Source organism: Panicum virgatum, chromosome 3K (genome assembly GCF_016808335.1).
Source record: "Panicum virgatum strain AP13 chromosome 3K, P.virgatum_v5, whole genome shotgun sequence".
NCBI lineage: Eukaryota > Viridiplantae > Streptophyta > Magnoliopsida > Poales > Poaceae > Panicum > Panicum virgatum.
In genome coordinates this window covers 48,626,858-48,646,334 of record NC_053138.1, presented here as the reverse complement: position 1 = coordinate 48,646,334, position 19,477 = coordinate 48,626,858, and the positions used below count along the sequence as shown (strand labels likewise).

At 44.8% G+C, this 19,477-nt stretch overlaps 2 protein-coding genes across 3 annotated transcripts; both read left to right on the top strand.

Moving 5' to 3' along the window:
* Positions 1 to 5,433: 5,433 nt before the first annotated feature.
* On the top strand, positions 5,434 to 11,345 carry LOC120699420 (chromatin modification-related protein eaf-1-like). 2 transcript variants are annotated; one of them, XM_039983407.1, is made up of 3 exons: positions 5,434 to 6,040; positions 10,516 to 11,056; positions 11,102 to 11,345. In XM_039983407.1, exons 1-3 carry the CDS (start codon positions 5,502 to 5,504, stop codon positions 11,123 to 11,125), a joined length of 1,104 nt encoding a protein of 367 aa, XP_039839341.1. In that variant the 5' UTR covers positions 5,434 to 5,501; the 3' UTR covers positions 11,126 to 11,345. The 2 variants fall into 2 exon arrangements, with proteins under 2 accessions (XP_039839341.1, XP_039839340.1); XM_039983406.1 differs by having other exon boundaries at positions 5,436 to 6,040; positions 10,516 to 11,345.
* Positions 11,346 to 14,893: 3,548 nt separating this feature from the next.
* LOC120700994 lies at positions 14,894 to 15,415 on the top strand. The gene has a single exon (XM_039985173.1). It carries the CDS (start codon positions 14,894 to 14,896, stop codon positions 15,413 to 15,415), a length of 522 nt encoding a protein of 173 aa, XP_039841107.1.
* The last annotated feature ends 4,062 nt before the right edge of the window (positions 15,416 to 19,477 follow it).

Below are 19,477 nucleotides of genomic sequence, written 5' to 3'. Positions count from 1 at the left end.
AGAAAATTTTGAGCTACAGTTACTGAGTATTTATTTAGATAAAAATCATGCTAAGTTTCTCTTGGTTAGAATTACCATTTTTGTTCTGAGTAAACTAGGCCATATCTGATCATGATTTTTGGACATGTTCTTAGTTAGAGTATACGCTCTCTATAATAAAAAAATTCACATGCATTACTGATCAAATAAACTTTGAAAAAAATTATGCTAACTCATTTTAAGTTAAATGCATAACTAATTTTATCTGGTTGATATAAAGCTTGATAATTTTTATGGAATATGTTTAGATCATGACTAGGCTCTGGTAATAATTTGAGAACCATATCCCTAGTATAAGTCTTGGTAGAATTAATCTTATTTAATAGCTTGCTAAATTTGTTCTTTTTGTCACCTCTGATGTATAATTATATAAAATCTGGAAAAATTACAGTACTGAGAAGATGCTATGTAGGTGCTCCTGTAAAATTTTTAGCACCAGAACCCATGTCAAACGTTCTGTGCAAAAAGGTGAAGCAACTAGAGTAATCTACTTACATGAATTGTTATGGTGAATTGCTTTATATTTAGATGCTGAAATTTATGCCATAAATGCTAGAGTATCTGATCTGTGTTACATTAATTTTTCATCACTAGCTCATGAGTAAATTTGTTGTTATGAAATAGTGAAAGTATGCTATGTTTTAATGATAAAAATAAAAACCAAACCCCACACTCATCCATGAAGAAACATAGTTGTGTTTACTACTCCATAAATGACTGCCCATGGAATGAAATTTTGAGATCATCACTGAGTTAACTTTTGTTGGACTACAACTTTATCGTGAAGGAAAGAAAAATCATATCATGTCATAATAACACATCTTTGCATTTGCGTGTAGAAACGGTTAATCTCGCGGACGGTGAATACGAATTGGTGCCCGCGGACTCTCGTTTTGATCAGGAGGTTAATTTGAACTGTGCTAACTTATCTCAAGACCTGGGCCAAGCCCTAGAGGTTTTTCTTCCTGTCAGTGCCAAAGAAGGCAAGCCTCGGTGCATAATCCCACTATTTTCCGAGTTATTATTCATCTAGCTATTTATAATGTGTTGTAATAATTTTATTTCTGCATTTAAGTTTTCTAGGCGTTGATCGAAAACCTTAGATGCATGATCTCTAGGTACCTATGTTTGATACCCGGATCTTTTTTTTACGACTAGTTGCCATGCTAATTAGGTACGGTAGAAGTCGAGGGGTTTCCTGCCTCTCGCGAGCAAATAGGAATTTTACTGACTTTAATTCCTGCTGAAATATAAGTATAACGGGCGGGGTTGTGTAGTTGTGATACCCCGCTGGTGTAGTCAAAAATGGCTAAGGTCGCGGTGTGTGGCTCATTTCATTAAGCGTTTGAAAGTACTAGCCATATACCGAGAAATATGGTAATCGGTAAGCTTAAGTACCTAATTGGACCAGCGAGTGGAACGATCTCGCACCCTCTTGGTAGAAGTAGGTTTATTTTTTTTGTCCGGACGTACGGGTGCAGAGTGGTCGGACTCTGTAGTCGGGGAGGGTGTTCCGGATCCACGAACTGGAAAGAAAGGGGAAAAGTTGCGTGGGCGAAAGCGGCGTCGATCCCCATGCGTGTGTGTTAGGTTCCCCTGGCCAGGTTGAAATTCGATTCAGAATTGTCCGCCTCTCACGGCATGAGATTGCTTAATGTTTTCGGCCACATAGAGTAACAAGTGGAACATGATGATGATAATACTGCTGGTTGATTAAATGATTGCTCTACTATATTTGTGTAGAGTTAGATGCAAACTTAGAATGGTTAATCTAACTAGAAGATGTCTAGATAAAATCTGAAAATAAGGACCAACTCTTAGTGGCGTTTTTGGCAAAACAAACCCCACCAACCAAAAAGCCTTGCATGTCTAGTTATCGGACTATGTTATATCCGGTGACGGGTAAGTCTTACTGAGTATTAGTATACTCAGCCCTGCTTGTGGCACTGTTTTTCAAGTACTAACTTCAAAGATCTGTTTGTGAGTCTTACTTGGCCGTGTACCTTGCCTCTGGACTGGTCTGTTGAGTGGGATGGCCCTTCAGCTGGTGCTGACCACCCTCCCGCTGAGTGACGTGTTTCGTATGGGCTTTATCGATACGTCACTTCCTTTCGTTAGATGTTTTATTGCTTCCGCTGAGACTATGACACTTGAATAATTTGTGTAGTTTGGAACTCTGTAGTACTTCGCTACTCTGAACATGGTTTGTAATAAATTTCCTTTCCGCTGCAATCACTCTGAGATGTATGAAATGTTCTGTGTTGTAATCTCTGGGCTCACCTTTGTGTGAGTGTTGTCTGCTGATCCTGGAATAGCGTGGCTTTTATCGAGGCTTCACTCGAAGAACTACCGGTGAGTGCCAATTTGGGTCAGAGTTGCTTAGCAACAAAGATCAGTGCACCCGGACCCAGTAGTTTGGATGGTTCCGCCACAGTATCCAAATATGCGATTGAGCCACTAAAATGGTTTAGTTTTTTCGGCCGAGCTTTCATGTTCCCGTTTCCATTTTGTGATTAAAACTATGAAAATGAAAACGGTTAGAGTATTTTTACCAACCGATCCGACCGTTTTGATCCCTACCTATTATCCTCCCCCTATATTTCGGAAACTAGAGATGAAGTGGATTAATAATAAGACGAAGTATCTAGATGCTCTATACTATTCTATACTAGGTTAGCCTACCAAGACGACTTGAATGAAGATTCGCTCCGCTAGATGCCTTAGATGTAACATATTTTCTTTTAGCACTTAGGCAATTTTATAATAGTTTATGTAATGAGAAGCACCATTTAGAATAACGAATTATAACCTGTGTAGAATAACGAATTTTTTTAGATTAAGAAAATTTTCCGCCTTAAACATTCACATGTGAATGTCTACAACCAAACTACAAGAGCTCTTAGACTTTCAACCTCGAAAGGGGACTAGAAGTCACAAGAAAGAAAACATTAAAACAAAGAAAGAAAACTAGAAGACTACACTTCCATCTTCTGGTTCATTCATGTTTCAATCCTGCATTAGCTTTGCGAAGCACCAATCTAATACATCTCGGGGGCTATCTAATTTACGGACGCAGCACCAACTTCTTTTCTTTTTAGTAACTTTTTGTTGTTTTGTGACAAAAAATTTTCAAAGGAAAATATTTTGATTAGAGAAAAGGGAAAATTTCGATGAGAAAAAGTTTGAAACAGAAAATTTTCAGAATAGTTGGAAAAAATTTAAAGGAAAAAATTTGCATTCAAAATCTAAACTAAAAAGTTTGGGAAAAAATTTCAAGAAAAAATATTTTGAATAGAAGAAAAAGGAAAAAAATGATGAGAAAAGTTTGAAACAAAAAAATTGATAAAATAATTTAGAAAAATTTGTAGAAAATTTTTTGCATCAAAAACTAAACTACAAAAAGTTTGGGGGGAAAGTTTGTAAAAAAAAATTTGTGTCCAAAACTCAAAAAAGAAAAAGAAAAAACCTACAGGGAGCTCGCCGCCGCTTCCACCATTGGCCCACCGCGGCGCCTCCATGCCACCGGCCCCGCGTCGCCGCCTGCTGCGCCTCGCTGCAGCTGGTGTGCCTCCCCGCTGTCGCTGCTGCCGTGCCGCGCCACCCGCCGCCACGCCCGCTCCGCCCCCGTGACGTGCCACCTCCGCCTCAGCACTGCGCCCGCTCTGCCCCCCCTCTCCCGCCGCGCCTACCCACCACCGTCGCCGTGTCGCTCCTCCCTAGGAGCCTCCCCGCTAGATCTGGGAGGAAAGGGGAGAGGGAGGAGAGGAAAGGGACAGGGATAAGGGGAAAAAGGAAAAAATAAAAGAAATGGGGAGGGGGAGCCTGTGAGGATATGGCAGGACGCAGAATCGACCTTGAGTTTTGGAACTCACGAACGTCTGCAGAAACAACATTGGGTACATCTTGTCTTATTAGAAACTTGATGTTTGAATTTTTGATTGCACGCCAAATCATTCCACGTAGAAACCACATACAAAACCTTTGCTTAGGCAATGAGTTAACGCACACAGAACTCCACGACGACGTCTCCAAGGAGAACACGACGTTGAAAGCGCTGTCGTCGCCCATCCGATAAGCTGAAGTTAGGTTTTAGAACTGATCCTTGCAGACAGTATCACAACAACGCCTCCGTGGAGGAAAAATAATGGCAAGACAGCGCGGCCGATGTTGGCCTGACATATACATCAAGCAGAGCTTTCGCTTGAAACTTCTGCAACAAAACATCATCACCACCGCAAGCAGTCAATGCACATGACGGCCACCAAAGCTCCACCACCGATCTGAGTGGCCTCTTGGAGCAGGCTGCTGGCCTCTCCCATAGCCAAGGCAAGGGAGCCAGGGCCTAGGGGGAGGCAATGGTGACCATCGGCACCGCCCCACGCGACTACCAGCAGCGTGCTTCCCCGGGGATGGCCGTCCTCGACATCGTGGATAGGATGAGCTCGGAGGGCGCAGAGCTGGAGGCCGGGATGGCACAGCCGGCGACCGGTGCCACGCGCCGCCGCCATAGGGAGCGTCAGACGCGTCGCCCGACCATCACACCGTCTCCACGCCTGCGTGTCGCAGCTCCCACGGCTACCGCTGAGCCTCATTAGTGCCTTCCTCAAAGCCCAACGAGCTTCTGGCGGTTGGCGTAGATCCGGTCCCGGAGGGAATAGATCAGGCCGAGAGACTGGCAGATCGGGTACCAGGGAGCCAGAATCGGCCGCCAGCAGCCCGAGTTGCAGGCTTGCGGCCACTACAGACGGGGAGAGGGGACGTCGCCCGCGCTGGACGAGGAGGGAGAGGGCCTCGCTGCCTCCTTCCTTGCAGCCAGCAGACTTTCGCAAGACTGCTCGGGCAGTGGCGAGGGAGGGAAGCGGAAGGGGAGGGCGGCGGCCCCGGGGACTCGGGGATCTGACGTTTGAGATTCCAACTCTCCGAGCTCCTAAATCATGAATCATGTAGAATAACAAATTGGAGAACCGTGTTAGTGTTTTAGTTGTTATATATAGCATTGAAAGAAGACCATTTCAAGAAAATACACTGATCTTTCGTCTGTAATAATTTTTGGAAATAGTGTCCTTTCAAAATAAATTTTCCAACAAAAGAACGATGGTTAATTTTGGAAACCGGATCAACATGAATCATGTCATCGTAGGGAGAGGTGGAGAGCACAACATTGCAGCGCCGTATGCTACTTTTCAGTTCAGCAAAAATCGTCATAAAGTAGTAACTCAGCACAAGTTTATTGATTAAAAACATAAACTCTGCGTAAACTGAAAATGTTTCTTCGGAAATATCAAATTATTTGCAAATTACTTTTTTTTAAACGAATTCTTTGCAAATTACTGGCTCGCGGAAATGCTGGGTTGTGGGTGACTCGGCTCCGTTCCCTGACCGCAGCGGTTACTCCTTCATCCGAATCTCACTCACTCACCGCGCAGCGTCCTCCCGTCCCGTCCTGCTTCTCCGCCAACACCATGGACGACGGAGGGAACCCCGCCCCTCCGCCCTCCACCTCCACCGCCGCGGCCGCGGCCGCGCAGCACCAGCAGCTCCAGCGCCAGCTCTTCCTGATGCAGCAGCAGGCGCAGGCGCAGGCGCAGGTGCAGCCCCACCCGCAGCAGCTGTCGCAGCAGGCCATGTCCCGCTTCCCCTCCAACATCGACGCCCACCTCCGCCCCCTCGGCCCGCTCCGCTTCCACCAGCCCCAGCAGCAGCAGAAGCAGCAGCCGCAGCCGCAGCCGCAGCCGCAGCCCCAGCCGCCCCACTCGCAGGGGCCCTCTCAGTCGCCGTCGCAGGGGGCGGCGCAGCAGGCGTCGCCGCACCACCACCACCACCAGCAGCAGCAGCAGCAGGCCGCGGCGGCGCAGGCGCAGGCTCAGGCTCTGGCTCAGGCTCAGGCTCAGGCGGCCAGGGTCCGGAGCCCCGAGATGGAGATGGCGCTGCAGGACGCCATGCGGGTCTGCAACCCGGACATCAAGACCCCCTTCCAGTCCATCGAGGACGCCGTCAACAGGTGCGCAAACCGCTGCATTCGCGCCAAATCTGTATACTTCCCTATTCCGATGCGGCATCCGAATCTCGATCTGTGGTATCTGGATCTCAATCAATCAGGTGTACCGCTTGATTTGCGGGTCTGTGACCTAGGGGATGTGCTGAAAATTGTGGGTTAGGCACGGGTTTGGATGTCCCTAGGTTTGGAAAGCGGCAATTGAGGTTTGAGAGCGTGTGAAAAATTAGTTCCTGTCCAATATAATGCGAAGTGATGAATTTATTAAGTGCTGCCCATATTTGTTTGGTCCAGTGGATGCAAAATTTTGGGTGCTTATTGATGACTTTCCGGAGTCTGATTAGTTTTTATTGATGTGTTATCCTTTTTTACTGTTGCCTATCGAATGCTTCTACGAATTGCCTCTTATGTTTAGCCTTTTTACGTTGTATATGGATTTGTAAGTCTAGCACTGCATTATATTAGGTAAGCATTCGATTATAACATGATTAAAACATATATCTTGGGAAAAGAAAAATTGAGTATTGTATTCGCCAGTATGTTTCCAGTTTTGCTCATCTGTTCTGATGTTGTATGGCATTGATGTCACTATGTCAGTATTCAGGCGTAACCACCTGGGAACTACTGAACTCTACAAATGTAGGAGTGCACACTCCGTATTGTAGTATAAGCAGATGGATGTCAGTTCACTGTGGCTGCCCTATGGCAATTTAATTATCCTGCATGTTGTGTTAATGTCACATGAATCTGTTCTCCTTCCTGCAAATAATTTTCTTTGGTAGAAAAATACAATTCCATAGTAGTTCTAAAGGTGTTGCCTAGGCTAGGCGACGCCTAAGCGTCCAGGCGACAGGCATACCCAGCTCGCCTTGGGCAACAGCCACGCCTTGTTGCCTAAGCGTCCAGGCGTACCCAGCTCGCCTTGGGTCGCCTTGTCGCCTTTAAAACACTGAATTCCATTCAAGATCAGCTTTGGGAAGTACATCTCCATGCTACAGAGAACCACTTTGCATAAAAGTTTTAAAAAATATTATAGCAATTTTATAAAAAATCCAAAACATTATTTTTCGAAAGGAGGATTTTAGAACATAAGTTTGTAACTTGGACCACTACAAGCAGTTAAACTAATTACTATTGTTTGTTACATCTCTGTATTCTGTATTAGTTGTTGCTATGCTTCATTTGTTTGTTACCTTTAACCATTGTAGTTTTGTTATATACAAAATTCAATAAAAAAGAATCCTTTTATTTTATTTTACTTGACTTTGACAATACCAATGTTCAGGTCACTTCTGCCATTTTACTCCTTGTCCACAATAAGAGGGTGCACTCACTGTGTTTGTTGATTACCTGTTTTTCATTGTTAGATTGTATTGTTATTGCTCTACAATTTAGCAAATTTCTGTACTTGAGTATCAGAACAGAAGTTTTATTACGACTTGTAACCCCAGAAGTTTTTTTGCTTGCTGGTTTGACACTTTGGCTGTTTGAATGTGGACTGGTCTTTCTTTGTTGAAATGATTGTGAATCCTTTTCACTTAGCAAGATATTTCGTTGGCTTATTCAGACAGAAGTTTTATTTACTATCATGTTATAGTATGCATAGTCATATGCCTGGGTTTCATAAAAGGAAATTAGTCATATGACTGAGCATACTATGTAGGACATTATATATGCTTCTGGCATATGGGTCTAAACATTAATATTCTATAGGCTCATGAATCAATAAAACACACTGTTCTCAATCAGTCAGTAAGCAGTGATATGAATTCAGATATGTAAAGAATTAGTTTATGCTGTTAATTTGATCAAAATATTGATCTATACACAGTAGTCTCAATGTGTAATGTGTTATTTTGTTAATTTGGAAATATTGTTGTACTACATTTTGAGTTTCTACCAATGACATTGTAAGCATTGGTCTTGTTCTTTTGTTCGAGTTTGCGTGAACCCAAACACAATGCTGTCTCTTGGTGTATGCAGCTAAGCACTTTTTATGCGCGTCACTGATAACAGTAGTATTACAGGTATCTTTTAGTAAATAATAATTTTGTCTTTTTCCTATTTTAGCAGAAATTATTTCTTCTATGTTTCATTTGGTTGTCTTCTCTTCTGTTATCTTTTTTTTTTACCCAAAACAGTGGGGAAGAATCCCCCCCCCCCAGCAAGATCATTTTATAAAGATAAATCAAAAGTTCAGAGCCAGCAAGGTGCTAGCTAACACAACACAAAGAAAGAAGAAAACATGAGAGAGAGCTTAAAAAAACACTGAACAACCCAACTAGCTAGCTCAGAACCGACAACCCAACAAACCCTGAGGCAAACAACTGCCGCCAAGGGAACTACGTCCCAGGAAGAAAAAGGACACCAGACTATTAAGTTTTGTATCCAAGAAAAGACCACTGTATGAAGATCAGATTTTATCCTGGGTAAATGCAAGATAATGTTGTGCTTCAAAACTTGCTTCCAAAAGGAAATGCTCGGTCACTTCCCTTAAAAAAATGAAATTATTTCTCTGCTTCCAAATGCCCCAAGCTGCAACGGTGTAGCTTTCTATGAAGAAATTATTTTGGAAGGATCCTTTTGCCACCAGTAGTATGTCTGTCAAATTTTGCTCCAGGTTCCATTGTAAACCAATGGAATACCAAATACCAATAGGATGTGCTAGTACAGCAGCCAAAAAAGAGATGTTCCATCATTTCTTCCACATTATCTGAACATAACACACAGTTATAGCCTGACTGCAAGTAGGTGTTTCTCCTTCTCAAGATATTTCTGGTGTTTAGGCTGTCATTTAGGAGCAGCCACATGAAGAACTTAAGTCGAGGAATACACTTGCTTTTCCAGATCCATAATAGCTGCTGGGGTGTACATTTGAACAGACACTGACTTTATAGAACTCATGTGCAGCATATATTTCGGATCCCCAAATGTAAGGCCATCTGTCAGGTTGCTTCCGAGCAAATTTAAATCTTCCTATAATTGAAGATATTTATTGTATGCTTACCTAAACATAGGCAATTGAAATAGGTAAAATTGCAAATACGCCCCTATAGATCACTTGAAGTTTGACATTACCCCCCCCCCCCCCACCACACACACACTTTTAGGACGATAATCTCCACATTTCTTGAAGATTTCACAAAAACGATTGCTGACTAGGGTAAAAACATTGTTGCACTGTGTTTCTCTGTCTGCACAAATAAAAAAATTCAGTGAAACATGATGGATACATCTAACGCAAACACGTGAACAAGATTTGACTCAGTTAGCTTAACATGTTGTGGCTCTGGTTGATTAGGTTAAGTATGTGCACACTGGGTGTTTTCGCAACAGAACTAGCCTTTTTTTTTTGGGGGCGGGGCGGGGGGGGGGGGGGGGTGCTTCAAGTGGCTTATCGGGGGTTTATGCAATCTTACCATTGAAATAAGGAATAAGGCATGAAGAGGTTCCAGCTGCATTGTCTCCCGGATAAATAATTCAGTGCCCTTGGTGTATGAGAATAGCATTAAGATAAAACTTTAGCTTGTATCAGGTCTTTCCATAAACTAACTGTGATAGTTGCGGATGTAGTTTCAATAATGATTTACTGTTCGAGTAATAATTTATTGTGGAAAAATGTTCTGTATAAGCTGCAATTTGGTGCCAAGTATCTTTTACTCTTTTATATTTACGCACATATGCCATCATGTGTGTTAGAGATGCTTCAAACATATAATATGACTGCATGAGTGTAACTGATGTGCCACAGAACGTAGATTCTTGGATAGTAACAGGCAATTTCTCATAGCTCATAAGACAGGGCACAATGGCATGTAGACAGCACCATGCCATTTTTCTTGAACTCAATGCTCTGCTACGATTTTAGTATCGGAGAACTCCTATTATTCGATGGAAATGCACAAACTGTTGAGATTTGATTATTACAAGATATAGGTAACTGTATAAAGTATTCAATTGTGGGAGTGTATGAAGTGTAGTAATAACATTTTTGAGAAAAATGATCTGGCATCCTACACATTAACCCTGTTTAGAGGCTCTTGTATCATATCTTCCACATGACTGCATTGTCAATTTCAGTGCCATGCAATTTCAAACACTGTATTGGAAATTACAAATACAACCATTTTCAATTTACTAGAAGATTAGAAATTTATGCAAATATGTATAGGTTAAAAGGGTATCTCCTGAAAGTACCGCACATGTTCTAGACATAATGCATTATCATTTAAGTACTGCTACATTTCTGTACTTGAATCCTTCATATAAAATAAGGTGCACCCCTCTCACCTCATAAATATTAGATGTTGAAGACTAAATATTGATAATTCTGCCTATTTACATAAATGTATTCAGTTGGAACTGATTAGATTGAGGTGTGTTGTTAATATCTGTAGCCTTTCTAAATTGTAGTATCTCTTTTTGCATTAACTTCAATATGTCATCTTACTCATATAACTATTCTGATCCTGTTAAATTAGGTTATTGCCTTACCATGTTGTTGCTGACTATGAGGCTGAAGAAGATGATAGAATCCTTGACAGCGATGCAACTGGCCAGATTCCTTCTCGCCTGCAGCAATGGGACCATAACATTCTGGTTAAGATTGCCGAGTTCACAACAACTTTTGAGAAGCAAGTTTTGGCATATAACATAATGACCAAGAAAAGGGCCATTGGCGAGTTCAGATCGGAGGAACGGCTGATGCTGGAGCAAGCCTTGTTACAGGAGGAAAAGCAGGCTATGCTGGGACTGAGAGCGGAGATGGAGATGAGGGAGAAAGTTGGTCGTGAGGCTGCCGAAGCTAAGATGCGTATGGCGATGGAGCATGTGCGGGCTGAGGCCCAAGCGCACTCAGAGATGATGAATCATGGTCCTATTCGGGCCAGTGCTGTGGCTTCACAAGGGGACGATGGCCCTACTCATGGTATAGAACAAGAACAGGGTGATGACGGGTGGGAAAATGCTCAGAGGGATGATGAAGATCCATCTGAGGATTTCCTCAATGATGAGAATGAACCCGAGAATGGGAACTCAGATGGGCAAGAGAACTGGCGCAGGTCTGGGGAGCTTGATCTGAACTCTAGGTAAGACAGGTGAACTGGCACAGGTTGAGTGAACCAAATTGAAATTCTAGGTAGGACAAGGATGCTAGTATTTTATCTATAGTTCGCTTGTTGTTTGTGTTGAAGATAATGTAGCCTGTCTTTCTAGCTGCAAACATGCCATTTCAAACAAATTAACTTGTCTAGTATTTGACAGTATATCGGTTCCTCAACCATATAAAGTGCTGCAACCAATTCACAGTTTATATGATGAATCAAACTTAAAAGCCCATGATGAACGGTTTAGATTTTTAAGAACCCAACGCTAAAACAGACAGACGCTTGTACGCTGATCCTATATTAATGGTTCCACTTGATTTTTTTTTTTGAGAGGATTCCACTTGATAGTGGAGGGACCGAACAGGGCATTGATTTTGCCCTAGCCCAACACCAGCAGGTTGGACCGTTGGAGCTGAGGCAGTCGCGCCATGGCCGTGGGCCATCATGTTAGAAGAAAAAACATGACACGTCAGCTAAAATTGACACGACGACAGCATAAAACTGCTTGTGAGAGACGAGTTTAATGTTTTAGACAAGTATTGACCAAAATAGGCATGACCGTGTCCACACTTGGTTTAATGTTTTAGATTGCTACATGTGGGTGACGTGAGAATAACATGCGGAAAATATATATGCCACTAATCATTTGGAGTATATATATGCTAGAAAAAAGAAATATCAAGAAAAGGGAAAAATAAAAGAAATTAGCTGCTCTCTCTCTCCTCAAAATGCGTCGCTGACCTCCCACCACGCCACGCACATGCATGCTTGGCTGCTGGAACATAGGAGGCATCATGGAACCACGGGAAAATTTGTTTGGCTTCGCGCCAGAATCGATTTCACGCGCGAAGAAGAGGGAAGACGAGCGGGAAGACGATTTGGCGCAGCGGATCCACGGAGAGAAAAAAAATCGCCCGCCGAAACAACGATGGGCGTACAACCGTGCCAAGTCGTCTCACAGAGCCAAAAAATCGCAGATGAGCCGGTTAGAAAACCTGAAACCCGATAACCGAGTTCGAAAAAACCCGAGCTCGAACCCAAAAAATCCAAATCCCAATCCGGGTTCCAATCTATGGTACCCGAATTTAGTACGGATTGTTCGGGTATTGCACCACGGTACCCGAAATACCCGAAGAACTCGAAAAATAGCCTAGCCCATGTATGTTTGTTCATTTGAGCTCAACGCATCAAGGCACCAAGCCACTTAACCCTAACCCTACCGCACCCGCCGACCAGCCGACCAGCGCCCCTACCCATGCCCCTGCAGTCCCACTCCCACGCCAGCGCCCCTGCCGCATTGCCATCCACACCGCCGCCCGCACAACTCCGTGCTGGCGCCGCCGCCCCCAAACCCCAGCGCGGCAGCGCCCCGCTGCCCCACGCCACAGCGCCCACCGCCTAGCCGCGAGCCGCCCACCGCACCACCGCTTGCGGCCGCTGCCACGCCGCAGTGCCCACCACGCCACCGCCCACCTCCACCGGCAGCATGCCTCTCTCTCACCCACCTCGCGTCGCCACCGGTCCTGAGCGCCGCGGAGCCACTCTCGTCGGTAGCTGCTGCGCATCGACCTCGAGGGAGTGCAAAGGAGCACCGGCCGGCGGCGGCTTGCAGATTGGAAAATTTTGGGTATATCGGGTAAACCCGACCCCGAACTTTCGGGTACCCGGAATGTCGGGTATTGATTTTTCAGAGTAAATTTTGGGTAGCATTTCTGAGAACCTGAATTTTAGAAAATCCGAAATACCCGACCCGAATTTTTCGGGTAACCCGAACGCCCACCCATAGTTGTTTGAGGAGACAACGGCTTTTCTCTCTCCCCTCTTCCTCTCTCCTCCACCTCAGCAAAAATTCTATGTGACTGTGCATGAGACAACTTATCAGACTGCTGACATGGAGCAATGTACCTGCCCTTAGGCTAGAAGTTTCATTTTGTTGTTTCTAAGAGTGCCACGTCACCAAAACACAAATGAAATTATAAATGATACTCACTCCACAATACATTATTTCATATTTGCTATTCCATAGACTCTCGTCATGTACATTTAATTCTAAGACTCATCAAGACTCATCTAGATGAAACTTATTTCATCTCTCTCCTGATTAATCTAGTGTAACATCATCTAAAACCATGACATCACACCCTATTTACTATGCATGAAACTCTGATGAATCCTCAACTGGGAGTGGCCTTATCACAACTACAAGATTTCATTTACCGAGGCACTTTAAAATTGTCTCGGAGGTGGGCTTGTTTTCTAACCGCCTCGGTTAATGTCTGGCATTAACCGAGGCAGACACTTTTTATTAACCGAGACGGTTAAAAAAAACATCTCGCAAAATGGGTTAACCGAGGCGAGCACACTTAAAATACTCACCTCAGTTAATATTGATTAACTGATGCGGTTATTGTAAAGAAAACGCCTCGGTTAATAGATTAACCGAGGTGGACGCACAATGAAGCCCGTCTTGGAAAATGCTGAGGCCCAAATAGGCCCAGAAAGCCCGATAAGAGACTTTCATATATATTGCGGAGTTAGGGTTCACAGGCTCCTCCACCATTTCCCCTCACTACAACCTCCTCTCTCTCCAGTCTCCAAACACCGCTGCCCCCCTCGCTCCCCTCTCCACCTACCCTCTCCCCTGGATTCCTCCTCGCCGCCGCCCCGTGCCGCCGCGTCGGGCCTCCGAGCCACCACCCGGAGCCGCGGCATTAGGCCTTCCTCGCCGCCGCCGCGTCGGGACTCCGAGCAGCCGCCCGGAGCCGCCTGCCCCGCCACCGGCTCCTCCGCCTATTCCCGCTGTCGGATCCCGAGCGGGTGTGGCCGGATCCGGTGGCGAGTGGCCGGATCCCGAGCAGGGGTGGCCGGATCCGGGCGGAGGCGGTGGCCAGCGGCGGCGGGCGAGGCGTCGAGGCAAATCGGGCGCGGCGGATGCGGGGGGCAGCTGCCCGCGGCGGCGGCGGGGCGAGGCGGGCGGTGGCCCACCGCGGCGCGGCGGGACGAGGTGAGGCGTGCACGGCGGGCAGTGGCCTGCCGCAGCGGCGGGACGAGGCGGCAGTCGATGGGCTCGGCGGGCCCGTGATGGGCTTGGCGGGCTTTTCTTTTTCTTTTTATTTTTTTATTTCATTTACCGAGGCGGGCAGCAAACCACCTCGGTTAATGTCACATTAACCGCGACAGTGCCTCCGAGGCGGTTGCGAAAAACATCTCGGTTAAGCGTTGTTGCCCGCCTCCATTAATGATTTTTGTAGTAGTGTATGGTTTGATCTACTCACTAGTCACTTACACCATCCTTGGATACTATTGGGCCTTTTTACTTTGTATAAGCCTGCAGGTATCCTTCAGGTGTTAGTGGTCATATGCGTGACTAACAGTTAAGTTTTCACAATGGATCGGGCTAGTGATCTAAGAAGAAACCCGCAAGCAAAACAAGGTATATTTTTCTAACCATATATCAAAATCAAATATCCTACTGTACAACTGTATTTATTACAATGAAATTGTTAAATAAGATCCCACTTAATATATTTCGATGATTTTTTGTAACAATTTTTAATTGGAAATAATTTTTTATTATAAAGTTAGAACAATTATTCTAATATAATAAAAATATCCTGCTTCCCGTCAATACTAGATGGCTCGCGCGACATGCATTATTTCTGCCTTGAGGTGACTGGAAGGTGAGATTGTAGCGTGCAATATATATATTGTCGTTGTTGACATCTAAAATTGGCAAATAGCGAGGGCCTCATGTATGAAAAGCCTCCGCGTCACGTCACATTACGATGTGTCCCCTGACGTGTTCGCCCAGGCGATCAAGAAATTCCCTCTGCTCGAGGAGCTCGAGCTAGTGCTCGTAGCTGACGCCTACACCTACACAACCGAGTCTGAACAACCACCTGCTACCAACTCCTGGGTGGAGCTGTTCCAATCCGCTTGTGAAGCTTGTAGCCATCTGCACAATTTCACCGTGCGCCGTGCTGGCAAAGTGACACGCTTCGACAGCGACTATCCAAGGGAACGCAGCAGCCCAACACCTTTGTCAATCCCAGTGATGCACGGCCTGCACTCCCTCGAGCTCTCTGATGGCAGCTTCACCGAGGATGTGGTGATGCAGATTGTGGACAAATGCCCTAGTCTCGAGTCTCTCAACATTAACGTGCTGACATACCAATGGGATGAAGAAGAGCTGAGGAACAAGTGCTCTAGGATAAAGGATCTCAAGCTTCAATTTTCGTATTATTACGACAGCGATGATTTTGATGATATCTCATGATAGCTAGGTGGTGTTTCATTTATGTCTTAAAAACTGGAAATTATATACGTAATATATATATATTTATATCTAGGGCGGGATCATGCACAATTTGAGATCTCATGATAGTTGGTGTTTCATTTTTGTCACAAAAATTGGATATTATATGCGTATAGTATATTATATATGGTGTTCATCTCGTGAAAATTTGTTTATCATCTATCGTGCAGGTTGAATTGTGATCCTCGACGATCCTTCTTTTCATCACTGCTTTTATGAATTACGATGCTTGTTATTTTATCATTATCAAGCCTAGAAAACGTGACAAAACCTTGAGTGTGAAAGTGTCACAAGAAAAATTCCACTTTATGAGGTGGCAACACATTATCTTTGCATGGCCAATTTTAAAATACTATAGCTGAAAGTATATAACCCAGGCACTCAGTTAACAAATCATAGTACCGAAAGCCTATTATCAGGGAACTGCTCGTGCCCGAACGACCGATCCGGGCGCTGAGAGAAAATTCCCACCGCAACATTGTCTGATGTTGCATGATGACCAGATCCAATGTAAACCGGTTAGACCGATTTGGGTAACTTTGTCAATTTGCCAATTGGACTGCACCATTATATAGATCTCGTCGAGACGATCAAAATGCATATGTGGTCCGGTCCAGGGCGGTCCGACCGGTTCGTAGACCGGTCAGATCGGTCCGAAACGCCCAATCTGAAATAGGAGTTGTATTTTGACATAGAATTAGTAAGGGTTTTGACTATTAATGGGTACAGATCACTTCACTCTATAAATATGAAGGGTTATAGACGATACAGGGCATCCCATTCTAATCAACACATTTATCCTTTACTTTTACCTCAAACCTTAGCGTTTCCATCCCCATTTGCTATTCTTCTTGCGTCTCTATGGCGTTCGAGAGCGTTCTGAATGGCCTGCCGACCTCAGGACAATCCTAGATCTACAAGCTCTGAAGGGGTCCCTTCCGAACTCGTGATTCTAGGTCTTGCGTGATCTTTGCTCCGACCGGTCTGACCGGTCTGCGTGAGATTTCGCCGTTTCCATCCCCATTTGCTATTCTTCTTGCGTCTCTATGGCGTTCGAGAGCGTTCTGAGTGGCCTGCCGACCTCAGGACAATCCTAGATCTACAAGCTCTGAAGGGGTCCCTTCCGAACTCGTGATTCTAGGTCTTGCGTGATCTTTGCTCCGACCGGTCTAACCAGTCTGTGTGAGATTTCGCTGGTGATCTGATCGTTGCAATCCGTGCGCTCTAGCACTTGTGTGTTAACTAGATTGGCGTCTACAGTGGTGGTATCATGTTTTTTAGTGTCGGGCCTATTAGGAGCCGTCGGCCCAGTCCACTACAACTTGATCTGCTTATGGTGTTCGATATTTGACTCAACAATCAACATGGGCCATGTCCAAAAAAAAAAACAATCAACATGGGCCGGCTTACGCAGGTCAGTGTGTATATAAATAATTCTGCACCGTACGCGTGCCTTCCAATTCATCAACAAACCTAGCTATACCTAGACTGCTTTCACGATGTCCTCCTCGGCGCCGCCGCCACGGGCGAGTAGCTGGGCGGGTATCCCACATGACGTCCTGTGGTCTGCCTTCACCGTGCTGGGACACCGCGAGATCCTCTCCGGCGCCGGGCTCGCGTGCGCCGCGTGGTGGCGATTCGCGCGCGATCAGCCCGCCCTGTGGCGCCGGATCGATCTGAGGGCTTCTGCGCCGCGGGATGAGGTGAAAACACCCGCCAAGGTCTGCGATGACTCGTCAGGATGGAAAGCAATGGCGCTTGTCGCCATCGACCGCAGCGCCGGCCAGTGCAAGGCTTTCTGGGGCCGCGCCGACGACGAGGTCCTGCTCTACCTCGCCGACAGGTTTGGACTTGATCCTTTTCTCTTCGATGTATATACATATATGGGGATCCCAACTTACATTATTACTATTGCCCGTAGGTAATCTCCATTGTCACGTGTTTGAAGATTTATTTTCGATAAACACCATGAGTTTGAGGAAAATCTTCTTACATATTAGAGAACAATAATTCTTTTGATATTGATGCTGTAGAAGAGGGTATTATAGGACACTATCATGCATGACTTATTATATTTTAATGACCGGGAAGCTATGTCATATATATTTATATACCACTAGTGCTTAACTGCTTATAGTACTCCGTTTGGATCCAAGTGCTAAGTGCTAAACTTTAGCACTAGTGTATCCAAAAGATCGAAAGGTATTGGGATCTCCAACGAGCTAGATCCCAATACCTTTCAAGTTTCAATCTATTTGCTTTGGAAGGTAGAAGGGTGAGGAAGTTTATGTTCTGGGTCTCAAGATTCGCAGCAGTATATACTTTGGTGGTTGTGTACTTGTGCATGTCTCCAGTCTACTCTTAACGTCGGTGAAGGGTGAGAGCGCAGGTGCGCCATATCAGTACGTCCAATACTCCAATGGCACAGCAAAGATGTAGACTTTTATCTTCTCACTACTACAGAATAGGCCTTTATTCCACACCATTTGTCCCGGCAGCCTTTGGGCCCGGGACAATATGTGGCTTTTGTCCCGGGTCCAACGGCTAGCTGGGCTAGCGGGTGGGGGGGACAGGAGTCTTTTGTCCCGGTTGGAGGCACCAACCGGAACAAAATGGTGGCCTTTTATCCCGGTTGGTGGCTCCAACCGGGACAAAAGGACCGCACAGCCTTTTGTCCCGGTTGGAGCCACCAACCGGGATAAAAGACCCCTCTTTTGTCCCGGTTGGTGTCTCCAACCGGGACAAAACTTCTTGGCCCCCTTATCCCCTTCCCTCTCCCCCCGTCCGAGCCATTCAGCTCACTTGTTCTTGCTGTTCTTGGTTCGGGAGAGAGGAGTTCTTGCTCATTTTTTCACCACATTTGTGAAGATCTTTGATTCCCCGTCCATCCATCGGCGCTAAAGGTTTGTGGCTTGTTTTTCTCTTCTTTCTTGGCTTGTATAGCTCATTTCATGCTTTAGAAATAGAGAAAATATGTAGCTAGCTTATTTCTTGGACATTTAGATTGGATATGTAGGTGTGATTTTCTTTTAGATTTAGGTGAGTATGTGGATAGTAGAAATTTTTAGAATGAGTGTAGACACTTCATGTGATGTACTTGTATATATGACCATATTGTGGATAGTTGATTTTTGTATTCATGAATGAATTAATGAAATGAGTATATTAGAATTTTTTGTATTATGAATGGATTATTTTGACACTCTAGTGATGTATTTATTCAGGCTCACATTGAAACCATGTAGAAGGTAAAAAAAATCTTTATTTCGAAACAAGTATACGTCGTTAATCTCCATCCAACGGTGATGGCACTACCTTTCGGGGATACACGATGCGCTATAAGGACATCGCGAATCGGCTGGTCGCATCACCAGCACTTCCGATTGATAAGAAGACAGCATTTGATGCAGTCAGCATGGCCGTTGTTGTACTGAGAGCATATCAACGAGCACGCTGCTTGTGCCAAGTGCTGTGCCTATTAATCGTAAATGTTGGTGCTGCGACTGGCCGATTGGTGACATCCTTATACCACACCGTGTCCCCCCCGAAAGGCAGTGTCATCACCGCAGGGTTGAGGTTACTGACATATATATTTTCAGAAATAAAGGTTTTTTTTCTTCCAGAGGGTTTCTGGATATTGAAAAGAGTGTACTCCAGGAACTGAAGGGTGTCAAAGTAATTAGAAGTTATAGAGATTTCTTTCAATTAATGATACATTTCGTCTTTTTTATATGATTTAATTGTTATTTGCAAGAGTTATTAATCTGATCATTGTAATTGTAATAGTAAATAATATTTGCATTGTTATGGTAGGAATTTATAATTTTGTGGAAAATAAAGGTATTTTTCAGTAAAATATGGCTTCAGCAGCTGGAGGGAGTGGCACCGGTGGGGGTGATCGTTGTCCTTCTGGAGAGAAGGGCACAACTCGAGTAGGTCGTCGGTCCAAAAAACCTAGTGCTTTTCATCGGGCAGCGCTCCGTTATTTGGAAAAAGAATATAGAGAATGCATGGCAAGGGGCG

Coding starts and splice junctions, on each gene's coding strand:
- LOC120700994 (XM_039985173.1), top strand. CDS start 14,894: ATGAAAAGCCTCCGCGTCACGTCACATTACGATGTGTCCCCTGACGTG.
- LOC120699420 (XM_039983406.1), top strand. CDS start 5,502: ATGGACGACGGAGGGAACCCCGCCCCTCCGCCCTCCACCTCCACCGCC. Junction 6,041..10,515: donor ATCGAGGACGCCGTCAACAG/GTGCGCAAACCG, acceptor CTGTTAAATTAG/GTTATTGCCTTACCATGTTG.